This window comes from Hoplias malabaricus, chromosome 2 (genome assembly GCF_029633855.1).
Source record: "Hoplias malabaricus isolate fHopMal1 chromosome 2, fHopMal1.hap1, whole genome shotgun sequence".
In the NCBI taxonomy this organism is placed as follows: Eukaryota; Metazoa; Chordata; class Actinopteri; order Characiformes; family Erythrinidae; genus Hoplias; species Hoplias malabaricus.
The window spans coordinates 24,284,998-24,311,070 of NC_089801.1; the positions used below are offsets into that span (position 1 = coordinate 24,284,998).

At 39.8% G+C, this 26,073-nt stretch overlaps 1 protein-coding gene across 5 annotated transcripts in view; it reads right to left on the reverse strand.

Annotated features, from left to right (window-relative positions):
* The window catches only part of si:dkey-220k22.1 (multiple epidermal growth factor-like domains protein 9), a 120,140-nt gene that overhangs the window by 31,440 nt on the left and 62,627 nt on the right, over nt 1-26,073 (reverse strand). For all 5 annotated transcript variants that reach the window (XR_010800376.1, XR_010800377.1, XR_010800375.1 and 2 more), the window contains exon 3: nt 11,307-11,446. Coding sequence is in view for 2 of the 5 variants with exons in the window: in XM_066660724.1 (XP_066516821.1) it covers nt 11,307-11,446 (140 nt within the window). In the remaining 3 variants the exon portion in view is untranslated. The remainder of the gene's footprint in view (nt 1-11,306; nt 11,447-26,073) is intronic.

A 26,073-nucleotide genomic window follows, 5' to 3' on the forward strand; every position in this document is an offset into this window, starting at 1 on the left:
AGGACATAATGTCCCCTTAGCATGGCCACAAGTATAGGATTCAGTCAGATTTTCATTATAAACAAACATAGTTGCCCCTGACAAGTTTATTATTCATTACTGTTCATAATGGATAATGAGTTTTAGTACTCATTATTAAACATGTCACCTATTTTACTGCAGATGAGTAAATATATGAGTCATACATGCATGTCTTATGAGTTAGTATGCAAGACTCACAGGATACGAGTGTGTAGGTTGGACAGATAGACAGATGTGAAGGACAGATGCTGTGTTCAGATGATGTAGTAGTTTAAATATCAGCATAAATGGAGATACATGATTTTTATTGAAAAGTGACGATATACAAATATACGGAGTAAATAACTGTTAGGGAACAGTGTGTATTATTATTGCTCTAATTACAGGTATAGAGAAATGTATAGATGCAGGTAGAATCAGACATGCTTGTTTGTGAGCCTTGCTGGAGATGAGATTGTAGAGCTTTTGAGTGTTGTTAATAAACAAATTTAAGAGTTTTATAGCAAATAAGAAGAAACTTGAGAAAACATGAATGGTCAGTGATGAGGCTTGTGTTCCAGTGTTAAAGTTGGAATATTTTTTCTAATGTTGCTGGGAGCTTGTTCCTCTCTTGCTTTTTGAGCAAAGTTTATATTTGGTGTGTGATTGTGCTTTGGTTGCTGAAACTGTTTTTTTTTTCAGCATTTACATTTGACTTTTTGTTCAGTGTCATATTAATTATAGTCAAAACACAGCACGTCCAAACCACAGACGCTGTGTTTTTCTTTGGTATGAGTCGCTGGGTCAGCCTCTGTGTTTAGGTTGCTTCCATGTAGCAGATAGGGGCAGAATCACATGACTTCAGCTTGGTAGCATGGCTTTAAAGGAACAGTACATGAACACACAGTGGAGACAATAACAGAATAATAATAAAAAAGTAAAAAAATAACCGATATTATCGATGTAGAAAAGATTAGCTTGATTAGAAGTTTAATGTAGATTTCGGTTAATTTTCAATTAATTGCCCAACCCTATGAGAGCTCTATTAAGAGATTATATCACTCAACTCACACACACAGAATGGTATTTGTCTTGTTGTTATGTAACTAGCCTGACAGACCACAGGCATACATGAGCTTGTAAATGGAAAAAAATGGAGCAGTCATACTATGGTATGAGTGGAACTGCTGAGGAGAGAGAAAAGGATTGCGTGTGAGTGACAGAGAGAAAGAAAGTGAGAGAGATGGAAAGAAATGCTCAACAGAATGAAAAAAATAAAAGTTAAAGAAACACTTACAGAAGAACGAGAAAAGGACAGTAAGAGAATGAAAGAGAGACATAGGGAGAGAATGTGTGTGAGAGTGAGAGCTTGAGGAACAGTTGGTTGCAGGCAGACAGGTTTGTTATAGTAGCACTGGGACGGATGTTACGATTCTCTCTCTCTCACACACAGGCTGCAGTCATTCACATGCTGATGAGCACCTGTGTTATGGACGCTGCAGCATACATCCCTGTAGGATTATTGATTTTATTTTTTTAGAATAAATCATTTTTTCACCAGCTGTAACAGCTCTCCTCTCTCTGCAGGTGCTCATTGTGAGCAATTAGCTCAGACGGAGGAGATTCATGCAGCCAATTAAAGACAAACAAATGTCCGAGGATGTGCTGTAGAGAGAACATCAATTTAAAAATTCAACTGCATTGATGAAAGTCGCTGTTTTGCTGTAAAACATACAGCAGTTACTGTTGTAATGTGAACTGAGTCATATTCATTAATAAGACCATCACAGGGCATATAAAGCACTGCATAAGCCTTCATTAAACCACAAACACAAATAACTTTGCTCCTTTAAAGTCTTTCGAAAGCATTTCTGATTATTTTTAACCTTAACATTTTTTGTTCCATGGCTTAAAAATCCATGCTACTTTAACAGAATTAATGAAAACAAACAATCCCAGCATTATTCCACATATTGATAGAAACTCAACTTTTTTAAAAGTTCCTTGCGTATACTACAGAGTGATAGGAAACATGGAACCACAGAAAGCTCTTATTCTATTCTGCTTTGTTTTACCCTGTGCAGCATGAACATGCACATGCTGTGACCCCTCTTTCAGCAGATTTAAACCATGACACAACACACTGTGCCAGTCTAATTTCATCCTGCCATGAGCAGGCCTGCAGAATGAGATGAAACATGCTCCACACTTGCTTTAGACACGAAACAATCCAGTGTTACAGTCCATCTTTCCCCCGAGAACACAATGCTCTGGGTCAGAAACTGCCCTGTGGAGCTGTCAAGACAACAATGAACACAGGAAACATTTGTTAATTGGATGGTAATGTAGAGAAAGGGCAACTAACTTCTAAGACTGAACTTGGGGGTGTGAAAATATCTCTGCAGGTTCCTAGTTTTTGCCTCAAAATCCCCAAAACATAACCTGAAAAGATCATAAATAAATGCAATGCTTATGTTATTTTTTAACTTTTTCATTATTTAAAAGAAACGGTAAAATGACTGTATTATTCAAGCTTTTCTGATGTTCCTGACTGAAAATAAATAATAGGGTGGTCTATGAATTATGCACAGCACTGCATATGTATTTCAAAATATTGGGTCAGGCAGCAACATTTAACACCTTGCACACCACGAAAGACAGAATTAAATTTTCCTGTATTTATATTACACTCTAATAATCACTTTCATTTTAAAAAGTCAGCTGAAGTTACAGTGATGATGTTTCCATCAGGTACCATATTATATAAATGTCTTTGCTGTTTCTTTGTGGCAGAACCCCATTTGTTGACTCATATCTTGGTGACAGCTTTGGCGAGATGAAGCCGAATGTATTTGCCCATGCCATTGTTGACACAGAAGCAGGACATGAAAGAGTGGCTTTAGAAATGAAATGAAAAGTGTAATTCCATCAGCCGGAGACAAGGAGAACACTCAACACCGCAGCCAAAAAGCAAGGATCAAAGACAGGAGTGTGTGTACGTGTTCTCCTGCTGTGTGTCCTGAGAAGGAGAACAAAGCAGAAGCAGGATCAGGATCATTAGTGCACTGTCCCTTGTGTCTGAGGACGGATGAGCGTCCACAGCCTGTGTAAACACACAGGTTCAACACCCACACACACACACACTAGAAGACACGCCAAAAATCATGAGTGTGCATGCTCATCAAGGAACTAAGGTCATACACTATACCACCCAAGGTTTTGTCAGAAACTGAGGCTTTAAATCAGTTTGTCCCTTCTTTGACCACTTTGTTGTTATGTTGGATGACCTCTCTGTAAAAATACACCAGCACTTGGCACTGCTCAAAGGTGACCTCAGGCTCATGTGTCACTACTCCACTACTCTGTTGTGTTAAGATTCAGATTTAAAAGCACAATGAACAGGGAAACATCCCACAAATATTCACACAATACTAGAACAGAGTCAATAACCAGGGCACAGTGTCACTGATGAGAAGCACAGTAGCACCCCCTTGTGGAGCAGAGCATAAATGTGAGTAAGTGATTACAAGTGCACCTATGTCAGCGGTCACTAATAGGTGTACCACAGTCCAGCTCCAGACCGAGACACTGTCCTATCAGGACCTGGGCCTAAAACTGATATTGAGAAATATTTAAGTTTGAAAGGGGTGTGTATTTTAACCAGCAAAACCTTTTCTAGACTACAGCACAGGTTTAGCAGCACAAGAAACATAACACACGTGATGCTACGCAGCCAATCAGATCTGGGCAGTCTAACAGAATGCTCAACAAGGCATTCATTTACAGATAAATCCCATCCTTCAGCCAGATGATCCAATCAGTTTGCTCGTTATGGATAAAGTCCCGCCCTTCAGCAAAAAACGCCAATCAGTTTGCTGGTTAAGCCGCGAGCTGAGGAGGCTTGATGATAGTGTGGCATTAGAGGGTAAAAGCGCTTGGGCATTTCAATTTAATAAGCATTTTACTTTTACACTTTACTTGAAATGATCAAAGAACATTTACACTGTGTTATATTAATGATTTGTCCAGTTCTGTGTGATATCTGACAATAAATATTGTTTAAATACAGTATATTAAATTGTACTTGTAATATTTGACATTCAGATGTTCACTAAATAAAACGTTGATTTAAATTCAAATGTTGAGTTATAAACCATTTCTAGGAGTTTTGCATCTTTAAATCACACTCAGAGCAATGTAAGATTGAAAATAAACAACATGATATGAAAAAAAATTAATAATTCACCTTTAAAAAGCACACAGAAGCATAACTGAACAATGGTATTGTGAGAGACAAGGAGTTTTATTTATCCACTATGCTATTCTTCTATGCAAATTTCCAACAATAATCATTAAAAGCTAAAAAGCAGGAAGCTATAAATCCACAACCAGACCAATAATAATAATTACATTTTCCACTCATCTACAAATGAATTATTGGCTACTGATACATCATGCATCTACACATTACCATGAATATTTACACCATTACCATTAACCATGCTACAGCAGCCAAATGCAGCCTTTATAATTCATGCTCTCAGACAGACTGCTGTAAAGGTGTCACTCATTCACTCTGTGGCTGGTTACACTGAGCAGACTGTGGTTGGCCTCATATCAGTGTTGTGTGCTTGGGCTGAAGGGTAAAGCTGGCTCTACAACTGCATAACAGAGGCTTAACCTTCAAGCTCCTGCTTCTCCTGCTGTTAGGGGTTTATTAAAACAGTGAGGGGGAATATGGTCAGTATTAATGAGCCTGAGAGTGTTTTTGTAGCGAGAAGTTTTTGTAAAGAGAAGATGTGGTCAATTATCCTCCGCCACCTGGAAGTAGTTGCTCAATAGCAACTGAACTATAGATGTTGAGGGAGGAGACAGTGCTGGTGTTTACTCTCCCCACCACCAATTTCCTGGTGGTCATGGGGACCAAACTGGCAACACAACACAAAACACAATACTCACTTCTCACAACGGCAAGAGTCTGACGTCAGATTTTATCCCCCAACTTTACGTTAAAGGAACACTGGGTAAGATTTGGGTTTTTTTGCACCTAGGGCTCCCTCTAGTGTAATTCACTTTTACAGCACTATACTGAAATCAGTATGAATAGGGAGGGAGTGGGAGGTGGTTTTCTACCCTCCCCTAAAAGTTTCACAGAGCAGTTTCTGTAGTGCTAAATCCAGAATTACAAGAACAAAGGCTCCATTCTCCCTTGTACAGGTCAGTGAATCAGCACAATGATTTTGAATGTGTAATTTTAAGGTAAAAATATTACATAGTGATCCTTTAAATGGTGCAGCAGGCACCATTATGTACCTTATTTCCACTTTTCCACTGCATGGTAACTGCTCTACTGGCTTGGTCACTTGTTTAGTTGATACAGTCACCATAAGCTGCAACTGCAGTAAATTTTTAAATTTAGCACAGTACATGATTAAAATGCAGATCACACACACACACACACACACACACACACATACACACATACACACATACACACATACACACATACACACACACACACAAACTGCTTAAAATTCAAAAAGACTGTTAATAAATCTTTAGAAAACACATTATATAGACAGTAATATCTGGCTGGTGTTTGAGTGTGTGTGCATGTGTGTGAAAGACTCAGCAGGAGAGAGGCAGGCACCAGAAATGTTAGAGCACAGCTTGAGTTAAAGCAGAGGGGCTGGAGTACAGTACATCAGCGGGCAGCCACAGCGCCGGACGGCATCAATAATCACACTGTCCTTTCATCTGCCTCAGTGTGGATGGGAGTCAAAAAGCTTCATTAAAAGAGCACAAAAAGAACTGAACTAAAAGAGGTGTATGATATCTTAGAGGCTCAACATATCAAATGCATTAATTTCTCAAATATGCCTGTTCTGACTAAGATTTGCTTAATGCTGAATGTGTTGATATTATACAAATGTATACCTTTGGGCTGCATCACTTTGCTGTATTCACTAGATCTGTGCCTAAAATCTGCAATGTATTTCTAAAAAAAAAAAAACATTGTCTATTCAGAACAAGAACTTTCTTTGCCTGCTCCTTTAAATGCGAGAGCCCAGGAGTCAGGAGCAAGGAATAGAAACACTAATTTTTAGACATTTTCACTTGGTTCTCGTTCTTTTCCAGTCTCATTTTCTAGCTAGCAAATGGAGAGGAAACATCATCTGATTTTTATGAAACGAGTGTTGTGATTACAATTGTGCAGAAAGGCTCAAAATTCACTCAAAAATATCAACAAATGTAATTTGATCAGAGGCCAAAACAGCACACAACTGACCAAACACCAAATGACACACAGCTCAAATTGTGCTGTCCTGATGAAACAGAATCCAAACAGTCTCCAAAGAGAGAGAGAAAGAGAGAGAGAGAGAGAGAGAGAGAGAGAGGGGCAGGCAAACAGATGCAGACAGAAAGTGAGAGATACAGACTGAGACAGACAGACAGACACTGCTCCATTTCACCTTCAGCACTGATCTGGACTGCCTGCACACACTGACTCTGTTCAGGGTGTGTGTGTGTGTGTTTGAGCTTTAGCTTCTGAAATCAGCAACAAAACTGCACTGTAAATCAGATCATATCCTCTAACTGACTGGAACAGATATATCCTGTTCAAACAGGGCTTTTAAATCTAGGGGAATATCACTTAGCATATCACCTTTCTGCCCGCTCCAGGGTGTTCCAGCCTTGCGCCCAATGATTCCAGGTAAGTTCTGGACCCACCATGACCCTGAACTGGATAATCGGTTACAGATAATGAATGAATGAATGAATGAATGAATATCACCTTTCTGATCTGTATTGAGACTTATCAGCAGTATTACATTATTCTATTAACCCAGAAGTCCAGGTTTGTTATAGTTTTTGGCCCAAAACCCTTCAGCATCCACTTTTCACTTTTGTTGCCAGACTCCCAGTTTTCCATGATTGTAATGGCAGCACACTGGTATTTGTGTACAATAATACAAAGAAATAATACAATATATAAATCAAAAGTGCCTTCTGCCTACAAAAGGCCTACAAATAACTGCAAAAGTCCCCAGTTACTTTCCTTAGGGACAGCCTTGATTTGGGCTTAAGATATCTGGCTAAAGTGAAAAATTCAGCTTCATGGAATACCACCCAAACCACAGTGTTTATCTTTGAGGTTATGCTTCGGCTGCTTAAACAGATCAGGAATGGGGATGTGTGACCTCTGGAGGTTAAACAGGTCAACTACAATAACCCAAACAGGAATTCATGTGAAACTGCACCTTTAAAATCTATATAAAATGAATAATTAAATCCTGTATCCAATTTACAAGAGTCCTTGACATTCATCATGACCTTCATCTACGCTGCTGTCTACAAAGACAAAAGTACACAGATTCAGCCAGTGACCTGAAATATGCCTCGAAAATTACCCTGCATTAGCCTTTCAAGGATATCCAAGAGTAGAGGTTTTATATTGATGGTAAAAATAAATAGAAAATTTAAAAAGAGGAAGAGTGTTTTGGCAGGGTGCACTATTCTGCTGAAAGAGGCCACTTGGGGAATGAAGCATTAGGGAATGCCATGGCCATGAGAAGGGAACTTGGTCTGAAACAGTATTTAAGTAGTTGGTATGTGCTGCCAGGAGCCAAGGTTTCCCAGCAGAACATTGTCCAGAGCATCCTACCGCCTCCACCTGAACACCTTCTTCCCATAGTGCATCCTGGTGTTATCTCTTCCCCAAGTATACAACATCCTGTCAGCCTCCTGCATGATGTAAGAGAAAACGTGGTTCATCGGACCAGGCCATCTCCTTCCATTGCTCCCGTCCTGGTGCTCATCCATCCATCAACCCATTAATCGATAAATCGATCAATCCATCCACCCATCAATCCCAATATATTTATAGCACTTTCCATTTCATTTTCAACCAAGCTGAACATACATGAAAACTTAAACAAAAAGACAAAACTCTGGGACTGAGATTAGAAATATTGGTGTGTGCTTCAAGAGACAGTATCAGTTTAAACTTCTTGTAGTTATGTTTACAGGAAAAATAAATCAACACATGCTGACTAGTTATATTATAGAACTATCCTAATATATTCTGGAGCCAGGCAATTAAGAGCTTCACATATCATAACGGACATTGTAGTCGATGTGAAACTCAAGAGGAAGCCAACACAAACGGAATAAGACCAGATTAATATGTTCTACTTTTCTATTCCTGGCAAACACACTTCTGCATCCTGAACTAGCTGGAGGCGATTTAGAGAAAGAGAAGGGCAACCAGCCAGCAACACGTCACTGTCAATGCTAGCAATTCTGAAAGTATGAACAGAGCAAGTCTTGTTTTGGATATGTTTCTCAAGTGATATATTCAGAGAGACTTAAGACAGATATTACTCTCTTATAAACTCCAACATCCAGTTACACCAAGGCCTGGAACTGTAGCATAAACCTGCACTGAAAATAATAGGCCTGGACTTCAATATTTGTCTATTTTGAGGTAAGAATATATATATATATATATTTTTTTTTTCTGATAAATGTAGCCTCAATAAAGGCAATGCTGCACTTCATCCAAATTCAAAAATACAGTCCTAGAAAATAATGTTAAAGTCAAGGAAAGCCTCTGCAACTGTGTTTTTGAACAGTTTACACTCTGTTTACACTCACAGATTTTTCTCCTCCTGTCGCCCAAGTCACTGGTCGAGCTCAAGACAAAATCTTTGTTACCATGGTTTCACTGAAGGGGGGAAATTAAAAAAAAACACCTCAAAAGTTACTACAGAGCATGTACAGATTCAAATCCTAAATCACCATTTCCTGCAGGATTTCAACCAAAAACCAGACATGTTCCAAATGAAAAACCTGGAGGGAAAACACTTGTCAATAAATTGTAGTGCATCACTGTCAGTGCAGTCAGTGTGAGAGGACAACTGCCTGTTTTAATTGGCAATGCAATTGCTGCTGTCTATTTACAGCAAAAACACCTCCGCCATTATACCAGGGCGCACAAATATATTCAAGCCTGGACTGGCAAGAAACATCATATAAGACATTGAAATTTGAGATTGCTACAATGAGCTTCTCTTCTGCCTTTAGTAGGTAGAATCTATAGGAATAACGAACTTTAAACCTGTCTTCATTTACACATATCATGTGTCAGTAATAACAAACGCAAAAAGTAAACAAAAAAGTAACAGCTAATATTGTGTTTATATACATTACAGGTAAAGAAATTGAAATATAAAAGACTCTACAATGGAGCCTCGTGAAACACCATACTGCACACTTCTATGGTCAGAAAAACCGTTTACACTTACAAACTAGTGCCCTTGACAAATAATCAAGGTTTGGTAAAATCTATCATGTGTTTTGTCAATATATCATTGTCACGTGTATCAAACTCGGCATTCCAGTCTAGCAAAAACCAGAAGACGTTTATATGCAATCTAACACACCCAGAAAATTGCTCACTTCCCTTCCATTGTGTTAAAAAAATTGGCCTGCATTATTTTGTTGGACTGCTTGAACACCATCATCTCATTTGGGGCAAGTGAAAACATGGTGAGTGGTTGGAAGCCTTATTTTCATATTGACTTCCTGCTATATCAGTAACAAACCACTATACTGCTAAAAAAATGGCACTACGCCAAAAAAAAGCAGCACACTAACTTTAGAGTCTTTAAGCTTGGCTTTCCGCTAGATAACCGTTAAGAAACCATAATAACAAAATATTAGGTTTCATATGAGTCCACAAAACGGCTATTACACACTGCAATGAGGAAATAATTAGGTCTAAGCATGAACCATGGTCTGGTAAAGCCTTCAGAAAACAGAGCTGTGTAGGTGGGCTCATTTGTTTTTACTGGTCGTAAGTCATGAGGAATTAGTGGCTCCTGTGTAATGTATGTGTGCAGCTGCTGAGCGTGAACTGCCAGAGGAGGAAAGTGCTAGTGTTGCCATTGTGTCAGAATGATGACTCCAGAGCGTGGACGCAGGATGCAGTCGCTGAAATCGAACTCATCCTAAAGATGCAGAATGCGCAGTGTTTCTGCCCCTCCTCCTTTAAACACTCCGGCCTTTAGGAGTGCACTCCATTGCTTTATGCGAACACAAACTGAATTAGCTCTTCGCTGTGGAGCATCAGCAGATATTATGAGCTCAAACCTCTGCAGAGAAAAATCCAATACATTTGCAGATGGTATAAGGGCGGGCTGATGTCGTGGCTGGTGGGCTCACAGGCTGCAGACTGTCCAGAGTTCAAACAAGGCCACCAGTGACATCTTCATCTGCTGATGTCTGAGTCTACAGTCTGTAACTGTAGAACTATAAAGTGCTTTTATAAGGTCAGTGGAGCTGATAAATTGAACAATGAATGCAGAAACAAAGAAGTAATTTTCTGTCTGTGCAGTGTACATGTTTATTTATCATAATAAATAACACTTTGGAAAAGAAGGCTAATGAACTAATTGGATTTCAGAGAGTGTATCAGTGTTCATTTTGTTAATGAAAACTATGATGAAAGTATTTGTTGATGACTTGTTTTTCACAACACATACTAATTGAGAATAGATAAAAAAACAATCATTTGAAGATGAGAACTATGACGTTTTGCACTTTTTGTCAACGAATAAAAAATAAATGATAATGTGAAGACACAACAAAAAAGAAACAGGAAAATGCTGTCTGCTATTGTCACAGCGATCCAAGAAACGATTCTTTGAGAGTCGACTCCACTTGCATAGTTTACTGTGACTTAGCATCAGATATTTCAGTATTTTCTTCGTGCGATGTGTAAAAATAGTCATACGAACAGAGAACTGCTGTTAAAAGTAAATGTAGCTAGTGAGATGGGATCAACTCCAAAGAATCATTTCTTTGAGCGTCTGGGAGCTGCTCATATCCACTGGTGGCCAGTAAATTATCTGCACTTTTGGAGTCGACGCTTTTTCTTTTTTTAAGAAAAAATGCATTTGAACATATTTGAACAAAAACATGGGCATATTCCTTCCATAATTTTAACATGTTTTTAACTGTAACATAACTTTTAATTGTTTATAAAAGTAGTAATAAATAATGGTAAAAATGTATTAATACATGAGTAAAATTAGGCTGTTTATTAATATTTAATGGAACAAAATTAGATTAAAATGTTTTTAATTTTTTGTCGATTAAAACAAACAATATTTAAATGATTAAAATGAGACTAAAACTTGTGCACATTTTAGCTAGAAGAATGACTAAAACTGAATAAAAATTAACACTAGTGTGTGTATGTGTGTGTGTGTGTGTGTGTGTGTGTACACACATGTACTCACCTGATTGTGTGTCACAGTTGTTAGAATGATTGTTACACTGGCACGGTTGGCACCCTGTGCTGCTGAATTGGAAGTAGCCTGGTCGACAGTCGTCACACTTGTCTCCGTACACTCCTGTCTTACATATACACACTCCTGAGCTGAGACACAAGACAGAGACAAAGGAATTATTGTACAACACCTAGATAATCTTATATTTGTCATATTTTATATCTAACATGCTTCAGCAAAAAAAAGAGGCCTCATCATTGAAGTCATTTGAACACAGACAAGAAGCGTTAAGGCCTATTCACACAGAAAAAACAAAAAACAAAAGCTACATTTTGAAAACAAACATGCATAATAATGGCCTCTCACATCGTTACGGCTTAAAAAAGTGACATACTACACGGCCAAATTAATTTTTCAATTAGAGCCTGTTTCTGCACTGTATAGATGTTTTAATATCACACTGACCAATCAGAGCTCGGCTGTAATGGTTGCAAACCAAAGAAATGAGCATCAAGACCGCAGCAGAACGGCTCTGTGTAAGTCGGGTCTTAGACATGGGTTAATCACAAAGAAAAGTCTTTTAAAAATGCTGTTTTGTGATTTAACTCTTCAAACCTTCTGTAGTAGCTCAGGCTGAAGCACAGCTTCTTGCAATTTCTTGGCCTTTCCCAAACTGTTCCCTCCTCACTAACACTCCACTACGGAGTGACACTACATATAAAGTCACATTCTGTGCCAGGGAAGGTGCTTCCAGTTTAGGGGAGGGTATAAGGTCAGGGGTGAGCTTTAGGACACCCTCTTCGCTTTCAGGTGGAAGAAGGAATCTGTTGAACTCTTTAGGTTGGGACACGTGAATGAGTAGGGAGCGAATTGAAATTGGGGGTGTATGTTGCTGTAATAAAGGCTGTGATTTTAGCTCTTGTTCAAATACAGCTCCATCCAATGTCTTTGGGATGAAATGTCCTTTGATTATGTGGCTGAATGCTCTCAATCCCTCACAGATTATTCAAAATCTAGTGTAAAGCCGTCCTACAAAACTAGTGGCTGTTATTATAGCTGAATGAATGTAACTATATAGAAATTACATAAAAATATGTCTGTCATGTTTTCAAGTGACTCCCAGGCTTGTAAAATGATAAACATAGTACATAAATACATGCTGCCCTACACAGGTTGTAGTTGTTCTCAAGGGCTCTCTACTCCAGCTCTCAGGTATCAAGGGGTTAAGAAAAAACACACACAGTCTCTCGCTTCACATCAAACACCAGGCTTCTTCCTTTGAGCTGTCAGACTGACCACTCCCTCCATTTTCTCCGAATCCCCCACACACTCACCGTAACCCTCTCCTCTCCCACTCAATCAGCTGTTTTCAGCACTGTTCCCAGATCAGATCTGCATTATCCTCCTCTACAGTGTGTGTTAAAGGCACTGGACCAAGGACAGCACACAAAAGGCCAGCAGCTCACTGCTTAGCCCTCGTGCTTTAAGAAGATCAAACGGCCCGCTGCTTGAAAAAGCCCTCTTTTTCCCCTCCGCCTGCTCAATTTTTTTTCTCCCTCTCCTAACAAGAAAAGGAGCTTTCATCTGGCTCTGAGGGTGGAAAGAGCAGAGAAAATGCAGGTCCAACCTGTACATCTGTCACTGATAATGCTCCATGCTCGGAAAAGCACCAGGAAGCTTTCCATCTCACAAAGATCTAAGCGTTTAAGACGGTACTGGGACCTGTCTGAAATACATCTGAAGTACTTAACTGATTAAATATTAACACTGTTCAAGGGCAGTCCCAAATTCCCTCTGAATATTAATGCTCCTAATTATTTTTTTCTTCAACATGTTGCACATTGTGACTGAAAAATAAAAGTATATAGACTGTCTTTGGAAAAACCGAGTCCCTTTTAGACACATGTTAAAAGTTTGTGTGCGGATTAAGCTTCATAAAAAACATCCTATGGATAAACAAAACTGTTTCTACCCAATTGTTTTTTTTTTTACCCCATTAACCCACCACCAATTTTACACTCTAGTTAGTAGCCCCTAGTCACACGATGCTTTTCAGCTGGGAGGGCAAAGGCTAGTACGTGCTTCCAGACATGAAGCCCTTCTGCATCTTTTCGAACGTACACTAACACAACATCACAGAGGCTCAACATGCTTGGAGGAGAACACTAATGGCCAATTCTCTTAACAGTTGGCTAGTGGAATGTCAATTGTTGGTGGAGAGGATAATGACACCTTGTGGACTAAGCCGTTTAGTAGATTCAATTATGACTTACAGTTCTAATCACATTATTGATGAGTAACTGTAGTATTAGGAGTCTTGCCCTATGACTCTTATTGGTGTAGGGTGGTGTGCTTACCAAGGTGGGGAATTGAATGCATGTCTGTTGAAAACAGTGGTAAAACATATCATCCACCCTGCAGTTCACACACCACCTTTCCACTGAGCGGTACTTACACTAGTCTACTCGGGCTTAGTCTGCCTTTTCGATTAGGCGAATTTGGTACCAGTTATCTGGAACCGGGTACTTCTTTACTACCTGCTCATTCACGATTCCAAATGAGCAAAGCAGGGACCAAAACATGACGTGTAAGCCCATGCAGAGCACTGTCTGGTAAAAGAGGCATCACTCCACACGATGAAATGCAGATACAGTACAGATCACGTTTGTCTTTATCCCACCCACAACTGCAGCACATACAATTGCGCTGTGGTCTTTTGAAGTGGTACAAACGCTCCTTGAAATTAGTGGACAATAAAAGACTCCAGAGACGGGTGAATGGAGCAACAAGTAAAGAAAACCACACTGATCTGTCTGAATTCATGCACGACTAAGCTAGTTCAGTCCCAAAGGACGACAACAACCACATGCAAACACACGATAAATAAACTATGCTTAACCCTTCCGTTGCTGTTGTTGTCTTCTGTGTTCAAGGTTCCCTTTAGAGACAGAGTTTTGAGATGACGACATTTTGGGGTAAGTCGTTGTAGCTGAAAATATGCCAGATCCCAATACGTGTGTAGAGCCATAGTTGAGAGGTGTACATACCATACAATGGAAAAGCACCAATAATGTTGAAAGCTGTATGAAAACCTTGATAATGCTTTATTATTAACACAATTTAAATGCACACAAATCATGTTTTCCTTATTTGTGCTTTACCTAATACATATCAACAGACATCCCACTAGACTTTACTGGACTGACTTATACATTCTGTGCATCGTTACACCCCCAACCTTTTGTGCTTGTGAGGACGGCTCAATCTGCCTCAGAATCAGCTCAATTATCCTACAACGTGGGCCTGGTATTCATTCCTCAAGTGTGAGCAAGAATGTTGCTTTAGAAATCAGCTTTAAAAAGAAACAGGCACAGAATCAACCAGAAATATGAGCAATTCCGATTAAACCGAGACATTTCAGCTATTTAAAGCACAGAAGCGGAACACAGAGGTACTCCAAGTGGCTCATAAAAGTATGTGAAACATCTGCAATTACACCTTCCACTCCCACACGTACACATAGGCAGACTTAAATAACTCTAATTTCGCTCACCCCAATGTACCCCCCGTAGGTGCAATCATAAGAAGCCGCCTATGCTGCCTCGCTGTAATTGGCCTCGATGCTGCTCTGCAGGTAGGGCTTGATGCTTTTCTTTTTTCTTTTTTTTTCCCTGGGATAATAACCTTGAGAGGCCTTCATCCTAATGGCACATCAGTGTAGGAGCTGAGCCTCATTAAACACGTGCAAAAGAAAAATCAACAAGCAAACCAGACAAGCTACGCCAGTCTGTGGAAGAAAAAAGCAAACAAAACAGAAGCGTTTTGCAGCAGACAGCAGCATCTCTGCACATTCTGAGTTGAGCTGGAAATCCAGTTATAAACATTGTCAGTCAGGGAGGTTGAAGCTTGGAGATGTTTTGTACAGTACCGAACTGCCTCAGTTTTAAGTGCCTGCGTCAGACGGAAAGTGCCAGACATTTTATAATAACATTGGCGCGCTTAAAAAAAAACCCATACCCACAGCTGTAAACGGTAATGACTGCATTACATACTGAAACAAATACCTACACCTTGGATCCAAGAGGCATCCTTCTCTCAGACACGAGAGGATGCATGGGGCTTAATTGAAGCATGAATTATTCATTTCAATTATTCATGACAACACATAATTTACCAGTAAGCATTCATTTACTTACACAGCCAGCAGCTGCAATGAGACACTGATTACCCTAACATTCACAGACTCTTCAGTTCCTCACTTCTACTGAGACCTTCCTCTGCTTCACATATACACAGAATGAACCAAAGTATTTCTGAAATTAAGAGCATTAATGTGGAGTTTGTGTCTTTGTCTCAACAACATCCTCTTCTCTTCAAAGAAACCTTTAGGGCGTTTAACCACAAGAATATTTAATATGGCCTGGTAGCAATGCTGGTTGACTAGTTCTGGATTACAAACACCACTCCAACTCATCCCAAAAAAAAAAAAAAAAAAAAAAAAGAATTGAATGTGCTCCATCATATCTGCAGTAACAGCTTCTATTATTCTCATTTCTGTGAGGTTTTGATGGTATTCAACCTATTGATATTGGGTGTTTTTTGTTGGTGTTGATGTTTTTTGGTGGTGTGATCACAAACACCATGCAACTTATTCCAAAGCTACTGGATGGTGCTCCGTCTTAACAGAGAGTACAGGTCCATTGTTCCACAGCCCAGTGCTGGGGTTTTTATAGCCCTATAGCAAACATGTGGCACTGATCGTGGTGATATTAGGATCATGTGTAGCTGACAGACTGCATCCCATTTCATTGCGTGCTTTTCTATAAAGTGTATTTATGTGTGTGTACAACTGAATATCTGTTAAAAATGGGTGCACCTTAAAACTGTCAAATCTTTAATTATCAGTGTTTCCTACAGAATTTTACATAAATCTACTTAATGGTCAGGAATGGTCAAGAAAACAATTTTCCCATTGCACATCTAAGTGCAATGCAAACCGTACTGTTACCTAAAAACTCCTGATGTGTTATTACTTCAATTATACACCAGTCCACAGCTGGAGTGTCAGGTGCCACAGAAGAAACGTTTCTGTTCAAAGCATGGATGTCGTGACAAAGACTTTGCCACCCCCTCTGGCGCAAATGTAAACTGCCTAATATTTGGTATTACCCTGAAAAATAAATATATCATTATAAAAATTCTAGTTTTTTTTAAGAAGGACTGGTATGCCAATTATGGGGTAGAAGGTTCTATAAATACAAACATGTACAAATCATGCATTACATTCACAAATCATTCATTTTCTGTAACTGCTGCTTCTTGTTCAGGGTCGTGGTGTGTCTCGAACCTACACAGAATCATTGGAGGCAAGGCAGGAGCACACCCTGGACAAACTGTAAGTCTGTCACAAGCCATCACACACACTCACCCATCGACAGTTTTGCACTTCCACGGGTTCTTGGACTCCCAGACACATGGGAAATATACCAAACTCCTCATAGCCTGAGGGCTCAAACCTCCAGGACCCAGGAGCTGTGTGGCAGCGAAACGGCCTGTAGTGAATCTCATGCTGCTCTACACACAAATTATGAGATGTCAAAATTGGGACTAAGACTAGATTAGCATTCCTGAGGATTATGAACTATATGATTTATTTGTACATTGTTAAAATGGCAGTAAATACGTAGTTACACCTTACACCAAACACTGCTGACAAATAGCAAGCATCAGAAAACAGAGGGTAACTTTAAGGATTGTTTTAATGCGGAGGTCTCAAACTGCTCTCAATCTGCAATGACACCCTGAGCCTTCTCAGTTACATTTAGAGGCTTTGATGATGCCTCACTCTGCTTAGAGTCAGAGAGAGTCAGACAGTTAGAAAGTAGATAGAGTGAGCGAGCAAGAGCAAGAGAGAGAGAGAGAGAGAGAGAGAGAGAGAGAGAGAGAGAGAGAAAGAGAGAGAGATTATGAAAGAAAGAAAGAGTGAGATGTTTAAAGAGAGAGAGAGAGAGGTTGAGGTAGAGAAGGGAGAGACAGTGTTGAAGAAAGACAGACTGCCATGTCCCCTCATACAGGAGGACAATATAGAGACAGAAACAGACCATTTAATCCAGGGGTGTCAAACCAAATCAGTGGAGGACTTGTGCGGGTGCAGGTTTTTTTTCCAACCAAGCAGAAACGACCCCTTTACTTTTAGTAGTGTGGGGCTTCTGCTTCTGTTTCACACCCTGCTCTGCTGCTGTCCTGAGCCGGACTGTGTGCTGTGGAACCTCTCGTTACGTTCTGCTCCGCTGTGAAACTGTTGGATCCTTCATTTTTTCCCCCCAGCTGCTGTTGTCTACAAAGCTTCACCGAAGTGCCCAGGAACTGTTATGATTACCACACCACCCCCATAAAAGCCCTGGGGGTGAGTGGGGGTCCAAGTTTCCATGACAACAACACCTAGGATAACAAGCTCCTGCCCCTGCTATGACTGAGGGACTGAGTGAAAAACTGCTATAATCACCACGATTCACAGAAAGACAGAAATAATGGCTTTCAACTCAGGGCCTGGTCTGAACTGAAGAACATTCTACTCGGACGAATGGAGGACGAGCTAATTGCCGGAAAATTGTGGCACTGTTTCTTTCACAAGATGAGCAAATTCACAGTAAATTAAGTATTCACAAAAGTGGACAGTGGCTATGTATATGAGAATATAGACCCTGAGCCAAAACGTTAAAACCATTCAGGTCTTAAGGAACCTTAGTATTTGCAAATAACAAGATCTGGAGTACACCTCTACATGTCCTTTAAATCCTCTGTCCTAAAAGTGTATGTTAGTTTTAACATGTACCCTTGTCATCCTCCCACACAAAGATATTGTCATAATGATAATATATGAGCATAAAAATGCTATTACAACATACAGAATCAACCAACAGCCCAGAAAAGTGAGAACAGAGAAAACCAGAGAACAGAACAGCATGAATGGATAAAATACTGGTGACATTCATTCCTATGGGTGATACAGAGGTCAGCAAAAACTATTGAGAAAATGTCCATATATTGCACAATAATGTAATTATTGTGACAGGTCTAGCTCTAGTTGAGATTTGGGCACTGACAAAACTGATGTCTATGGCATGTACAACACACACTGCTCCCCAACATAGTACTGAGTACACCACACGCTGACCGAAATAAAGAAAACCATCAGCGCTGGGCAGCGGGACCGCCTGCATGCTGATGCTTGGCATTGGGAGTAAGCTCAGGTAAGCTTGTTTGTCCTGTAGCACTTTTAATACAATTCAGATGCTTGAGCGTTACTGCCCTGCCTTGACCAATTCTGCTTAGAAACTCCTTTCATAATCCTGATTACCTTTCCGTGGCTTTGGGAACATTTGACAGAAGACTAGGCAGGTGGTCTTAAATGTGTCGGTTCATCTCAGAAAACCAACACATTCCAAATGTGGTTAAAACTGCATGATTGCCATAATCCCTCCCAAAAAAAGATGCTACCTGCTGTGACTCATTTCTGCTTTTACAGCTTTTTACTGGCGTCGGCGTCTATTTGAGCTCGCTGAGAAACAAGCACACCTCCCCTGAGTGCCTTAGGGCCAGGCTAGCGAGGAGTTCAAACAATCTCAGGGTATTTCCTGAGCTACTTTCACTCAGATTTCACCCCAGAAGATGGAGAGTGTAAAAACACTTTGCTTCAATGCGATAAATCCTGAAGTCATTAGAATGAGATGGGTAGTTTGTTGTGGCCCAAAGTGGCATGTGAATGTCCTCATGATGAAAGAGTAATAAACATGGCTGTATAATATCACAGACATGAGACATGTCACATTTGATTTCCAGTCAAATACCCATTAAATACAACGTCCAGAACATTTCCCAGAAGCCTCAGTGACTAAATGCAATGTCTGTTCTTCAGAGTTTCGTGTGTTCACACTCTACAGACTTCTTAGAAATTCTCTGGAGCAGAGTGGAAGCTGTAAGAAAGGCAATCAGTGAATTTTCTTCTGCTTTCCTACAATTATTCTGAATATTCTACTTCCCAAATAATCAAAATGACAACTCCTTTATCCCTCCACAAATTATGTTTGTTTAATTATTCTAAGTATCGACTTCTTGACAGCTACGCATCCTTTCAGACGCAGAGACAACATCTCAGACAAACATCTGTGAATATTTGTGCGGCCTGAAGTGAGGATGACGTTTTATTTTCTCCCGTCTCTTAAAGGGGACATATTTGCCCCTTTTCCACAAGTGAACACCATGCTGAAATGTCTGTGACACGTTTTGTCCAATATACCACAAGGGTCAAACATCGCAGCAACATGTCCCTCTGTCTAAGCAGCCCTGTTCAGAACAGCCTCTTTGTTTTGCTCTGTTTAACCTCATCTTTGTGTTTGCACATAAATGTGGGTCCAGTACTGTAACTGGAGAGACTCAGAAAAGGAGGCGGAACAATTCTGATGTGTTTGCATTCCACACAGGAAGAAGGGGCACAAAAGCAGTGTGGCATGTTTTATCCCATGTTTTCAAGATACGATACATCTAGTTTGCTGTTGTCCTCCTGTAACATGAAACACAACAATATTGTGCAAATCAAGTCAGACACACACAAGCATAGCTACTGTGCAACTAGTCCAAGTGCCTTTGATGAAGAACAGTGTACTCTTTAATTCAAATTGTGTTCAGATCTTTTCAGAAAACTGAAAAAACAAAGTGCCTTTGTTGAGGAAAAGGAAATTCTGCCATAGAATGGCTGCTCATACGACAGTCTTCCAAAGGCTGATACCCATGGAGAGCTCATCTGTTATGCACTCATCCTCTTCTCAGAGCAATAGCAACCAGACCATAATGAGGATCAGTGCACATGCAGAGGCATTAGCAATGCTCAATGTCACGAAGATTAAACCGAAATATCTGTACCCTTAGAACACTGCCGTTAGAAAAGCAGCTGAAAATCTTATCACCACAGAACAACTGCAAAACCTCAACCAACCCCAAACTGCTTTCAGAACAAGGTTGTTTTGGTTCCTATATGTTAGGACACAGTCCTCAGTCGGGTCTCAGTGGACTGCAAGGGTCGCCAAAATTCAGCAAATTTGTTCCGATTGGTTAAGCATGTTAAACCAACAGCTTTGACAAACAGAGATAAAAATGGGCTCGGCATTGCCCTGTAGCACAATGGACAAACAGACATTCGCTTTCCAAGAATCACTGAAATTATCACAGTGGAAACTCTGCAGAAGTTGGTACCCACCGCGCACAACTTTCCTGAAGAACCCGAGTATCATGCTACTCAACTAAAGAAAAAGTATCTCTTAAAAAGGAAGGTGTGGATCAATCAATGGTTTTCAGAATGTCAGAAGCCAGAGTTCAAAAGTGAGTGATGTTCTATAGAGAGCAGATGCTGTGTACAACAATCCCTGTAAAATTACATGGTGTAGTTTCTGCAGTCCTGAGGCTCTATTTTTCTTGTTACAGGTCAGTGAAGCATCCCAATAATTTTGAAGCTCTAATTAAAAAAAAAATATATTGTGTAGCGTTCTTTAAATGATTTCTTATGAATGAATGGCATGGGACTGAAGGCATGATTGGCCCCAGAAATGGTGAAAGGTCACGTGTGGCGTCACAGTTAAACAGACACCAGTGATTTTGCCGACCGTCCTCAGCTTGTAGGGAAAGTAAATTAATTTTCTTGATGTTTTAGGTTTTTGCCATGGGTATCGGTATTGAGATATTTAGACAGGTATTTCATTGAAAGTCATAATTGTGGTATCGTGACAACACTAAAAGAGACTACTTTAAAACGGGTGGCTTTAAAGAGATTACTCAGTAAAGTTAGATACTATCATCATATCATTTTTAGTTTGCTACATCATTGAACAGAGCAGCTGTCCTTCACATTGTTTGAAAATTCCATGATGAAGGGACCAATTGAAATGCTCCAAAATGTAAGTAATTTATAGTGACTTCTGCGGAAAGATAAGGGTTTTTCCTCTCCTGTAAAGTTACTGTTTATACATGTTTTTCTCTGAACAGTGACAATGTCTGAGCAGTTAAGGCACAGAAAGAATGAGTTCCCATTGAAAAGCTGAATATCTACAGAGAAGGCAGTGGCAGTTTTGACAGCCCTTTCCTTTTTTTTTTTTTTTTTTGCTGCATTCACACTGAACGCTGATGTTGTCACCAGTGGGTGTAACCAAACCAGCTGTGATGTCAGGTGCATACCTTATTATCACATTTGGAACTATGGAAGTGGACGCTAGTGACAGTTATGGACAGGGAGATCTTAAGGCACTAAAGTTATTTTCTGTGCAGGTTTCAGAAGTTTTTACACTTGCTGCTTAATGGACTCTGTCTGGTCATATGGCCTTTATGAACCCACCATCCACTCACCCGGTGTGGTTTCTGTAACATTTTCAAGAAGTTATGCAAGGAAAGATGCCACACAGATGATACAAGCTAACTTAATTTCTGATGCATCCATGCAGCCTGTTTTTATTCAGTTCTCCTTTTATTTAACTGAAACTCTCTTGAGACATAGCTCAAGTATTAAAAGCAATTGTTCTTTTCAGCATCTCTGAAGCAGGCATTCATATCCCGCGTCTATGTTCCCTGCCACTTCCGTGACCTGCTGCATGGTGCGTCAGTCACTCATTCAAATCCATAATAAATAAATAAAGGAATAAATGAAAGCACACTCCCACTTCTTGGCATTTTGAGACATGTGTTTTTTGCAGAGAACATAACTATCAAGTGTTCGTGAACAAGGACCACTCCAGGAGCATAATCACACCTCGCTTGGCTTTATAAAGGAAAAGAGTGGCTTCAAAAATAGAGCTGAGGGAACATTCTTGCAGGGCGGAGGGAGTGAGCGGGCAGAGGGAACAAAGACCCTCTGTAATGAGAGAGAGAGGGCAGACCCTTCCGCCAACACACTAGCACTAGGAAGACAGAGTGAGAGAGAGATTGAAAGAAAGCAAGGATGAATTAAAGGATGTAAGAAAAGATAAATGATAAAAAGAAATGATAATAAAAATGAGAAAGAGAGAAAGAAGCAAGGATGGCATAAAGGATGTATTAAATTAGGATGAAAAACAGAAAGGAATGATAATGGAAAAGAGATAGAGGCTTACAAGAAGAAAGCAAAACATTGAAAGAAAGGAAAAGAGAAAGAAATGAAAAATAGAAAGAGACCGTGACAGAGAGAAAGGAAGAAAAGAAGAAAAGGATATTTTTAAGGGGTTTTTAAGGTGTCTTGGAATGGGACACTGAGAAACTGCACAGTCAAACCCTGGTCAAATGGCTATAAAGCCCCCCAGTAAGGAAAAAACTCTATTCAATAATTTGTAATTGTACTTTGAGCGTTGTTAGTGATCCAGAAATAAACATTCAAAATCTGTACCTGAACATGCTAATGCTCCTGTGACTGAGTGTGATAACAGCCTCATAAAAATGTTCAAATATCTAATGTAGACATGAAACAGTTACTAGTTTCACAGTAAAGAGTAATTAGTGATATCCCTTTTACATTAATAACAGCACAAAACCTCACATAAGTTACAGGCAAAGCTAGGAAGTCTCCCAGACGCATGGAACCTAATCTCACCTGCCCATCCTGATTTCACTTCCCCAGCGACAATTTAAACAAGGTGAGGTTAAATCGGCTTTACAGAACGCACACAGAAAAACATGACTGCAGAGTTTATCATTCATTTAGGTCTATTTTTGTTTAAATTTGTTTTCAAATGTGTTTACATAGTGCTGCTCAAATGTGTTGTTCTATATAAAATTTGGTGAAAATATATATGTGTGGGTAAATACGTTTTTCAACCTACTTTGCAGCACATTTAAACACTTAATACTGATAGCCTTCATCATTTAAGCTATAATAATTGTGATATTAAACTTTCCCACATTTCATTTCTATTGCAGGGTAAAAAATGACCCAGTGGCTGCTACTGCTGCAGAGAGGGGCAATTTTGATCAAAGCATGTCACGGACATTTCATTAAGACCCCAGATCTGTGTTCACTTAATATGCCCCCATTAACTAAGGGTGAGAGTGATGGTGTACTAGCATTGATCATCACAATCAGAATAATATCATGCCTCAGTACTGGAAACCACACCATGTTGTTCTAAGCTGAAACACCCTGCTATTCATTTTCTCTTTACAGCAAAAAGAGAGACATTTGCGAGTGCTAGCAGGGGGTCAGTTGGCTGTGATGTCAGTTGGCTGAGAGTTGAAGTGTGCCAACTGGGAACCTTAGCAGCACAATGGCTGAGGTTCTTTCCACAAGTAATGAAGACAGCATGGTGCCATAGTTTGGTCGTGTTGTCTGGAGACGAGACATGACTGAGTGCTGCTGGGGAAAGAAGAGAGCAAGCTTTCAGGGGAGTGATTGGGTCTAGGGTTGAAAGATTAATAGAGCACTTTCCCAAAAAAAAAAAAAAGTATGGTAATGATATACGGTTCCTCGTCACATGGGCTCAACTGATTTTAGTGTAATGTTAGGCTGGGCGATATGACTGCAAATCAATATTGCAATTAATTTGACATTTTACCTCGCTTACAATTAATGAATGATTATTTTGTTTTTGTTTAGCGCATAATTAATTAACAAGGCTTGTACTGTAAATAAGAACTAAAATTGGGATATGTTTTTTCTAATGTTGCTGGGAGCTTGTCAGTCTCTTTTTATTGAGCAATGAACTGTTCATATTTGGTGATGTGATATTGCTCCAGGTTTTGAAACAGACAGGTGGGATTAACTTCATTTGCTGAAACACTATGTTCAATAAAAGAAAAAAAGAAAAGAAAAAGAAAAATAGGACAGACATAGCATTTTTTCCTTGGTACGAGGCTCAGCGCAGCCCGACAAAGCACCCCCTCCCCACGGTAATACCATATACCGCGATAATATTTTGAGACAGTATCCACATGAAAAAATGTGGATACCGCCCTTTCCTTTTTGAATCGTAGGAGTACACCCTCACAGTCACAGGGAGAACACTCCAAACTCTTTAAAGACAGTGATCTGAAGTGATAACTGAAATCCAACCCCTAGGACACTGCAGCTATGTGTCAGCGATGAAACCTGTAGCACATCTGCAATAATGCATACTTAATTCAGAATGCATAGTTCATTGGCCAGGTGATGCCTTACAGAGAAACAAAACCCACCCATTCATGGTTTTCCTTAAGATAGAGACATTCAAAAGAGAGACCTACAGGAGAGAACAAACGCCACAATCATTAGAGAGCATCAGCATCCCACCAGAGAACCTCCATTTATCTCCTTGTCAGGGGAGCGTGGAAAGCCAAAGCCTGGATGCCCTCAGCTGGACTATTAAGCTCAGGATGACCAGGGTTCAAGGCCAAAAGCATTCCATACAATGGACAGGCTTGTAAAAACAGGGAGCTCCAGCACTGGAGAGCTACAAAACCATCTGCTCTTCATCATGGAGAGAGGGGGAAGAACATATATTAGCACCACCAGAGCGTCATAACCAATGACATGGACACACACACACACACAGTAGTGTAAATCTCTGACCTCATGCCATTTCATTTTGTTTATGACGTTTTAGGAAATTACACAATGGAGCATGAAATATCAAATCAGATCAAATTCGTTTGTATAGCACTTTTTACAACTGATGTTGTCACAAAGCAGCTTCACAGAATTCCAGTAAAGACAAGGTGAGCAAGACAGGGGCGAAAGTGGCAAGGAAAAACCCCCTCAGAGCTGAGGAAGAAACCTTGCGAGAACCCACGGGGGACCTATCCTCCTCTGGCCAATCTACCTACGAAAAAAATTAAATAAATAAACAAGTATATAAAATAAAATAAGATTACATTTATTTAGCCCTGGTAAGGACAGACCTCCACACTATCTAATATTTCATTCACTAGCCTAGAGATGGGCGGTGTCCACATTTTTCATACCGTCATACTCTCTCATAATATTATTGCGGTATACAGTATTGCTGTGGGGAGGGGGTGCTCTGTCTGCTGGGGGGGCTGCGCTGAGCCTTATATCTGTAAGCACAAAGTCGAGTGAATTTAGCTAAACACAGCCCAACAGTGCACGCCGACACACGTTTTGATGATAAATACCTGAATAAGTGAAATAAAGACGGTTCTACACTGTTTAGAAGCACAGCTGGCGCTAACAGGCACTTGTGGTTTAGCACACCACAGCAGATTTTTCTGCGAACTGAGGCTCAACACACACATATTTACAGGATAAACCATATACCCATGAGCACAAAGTCAAGTGAAGGATTTTCTGAGAATTTTGTCTGTTTACAAGTTTCTTCCTCTCTCTTTTAACTCAAACTCACTGGGCTTGTGTTTTTCTCCACCTGTTTTCAGACCGTGACATCAGCAGTCATTGAGCTCCCACAGCGCCTCCTCCCTGTGGCTCTCTTCAATGCACATGAACATTTCAGCCAACATTTAAAGACACAGAACAGAAATTTGACACAACACACAAACGTCATAAATACCACCCGCATTTTCAGATACTGTCCATTTTTAAATACTGCAGTATATTATCATTATACCACCCATATAGCTTAAGTCATTTTCACTTTTTTTTGTTTTTATTAATTGTTTAAAAATTGCATTTTAAATTGCATACATATTCAGCAGCCAATTACTCTGCTCTTTCAGCTCTAGTGCTGCTGATTTTGTAAGAACATGTTTATAGTCCTCCATTCTCACTATTTATATTTTGTTAAAATCATTGGGAGACTACTGAATCATTCAT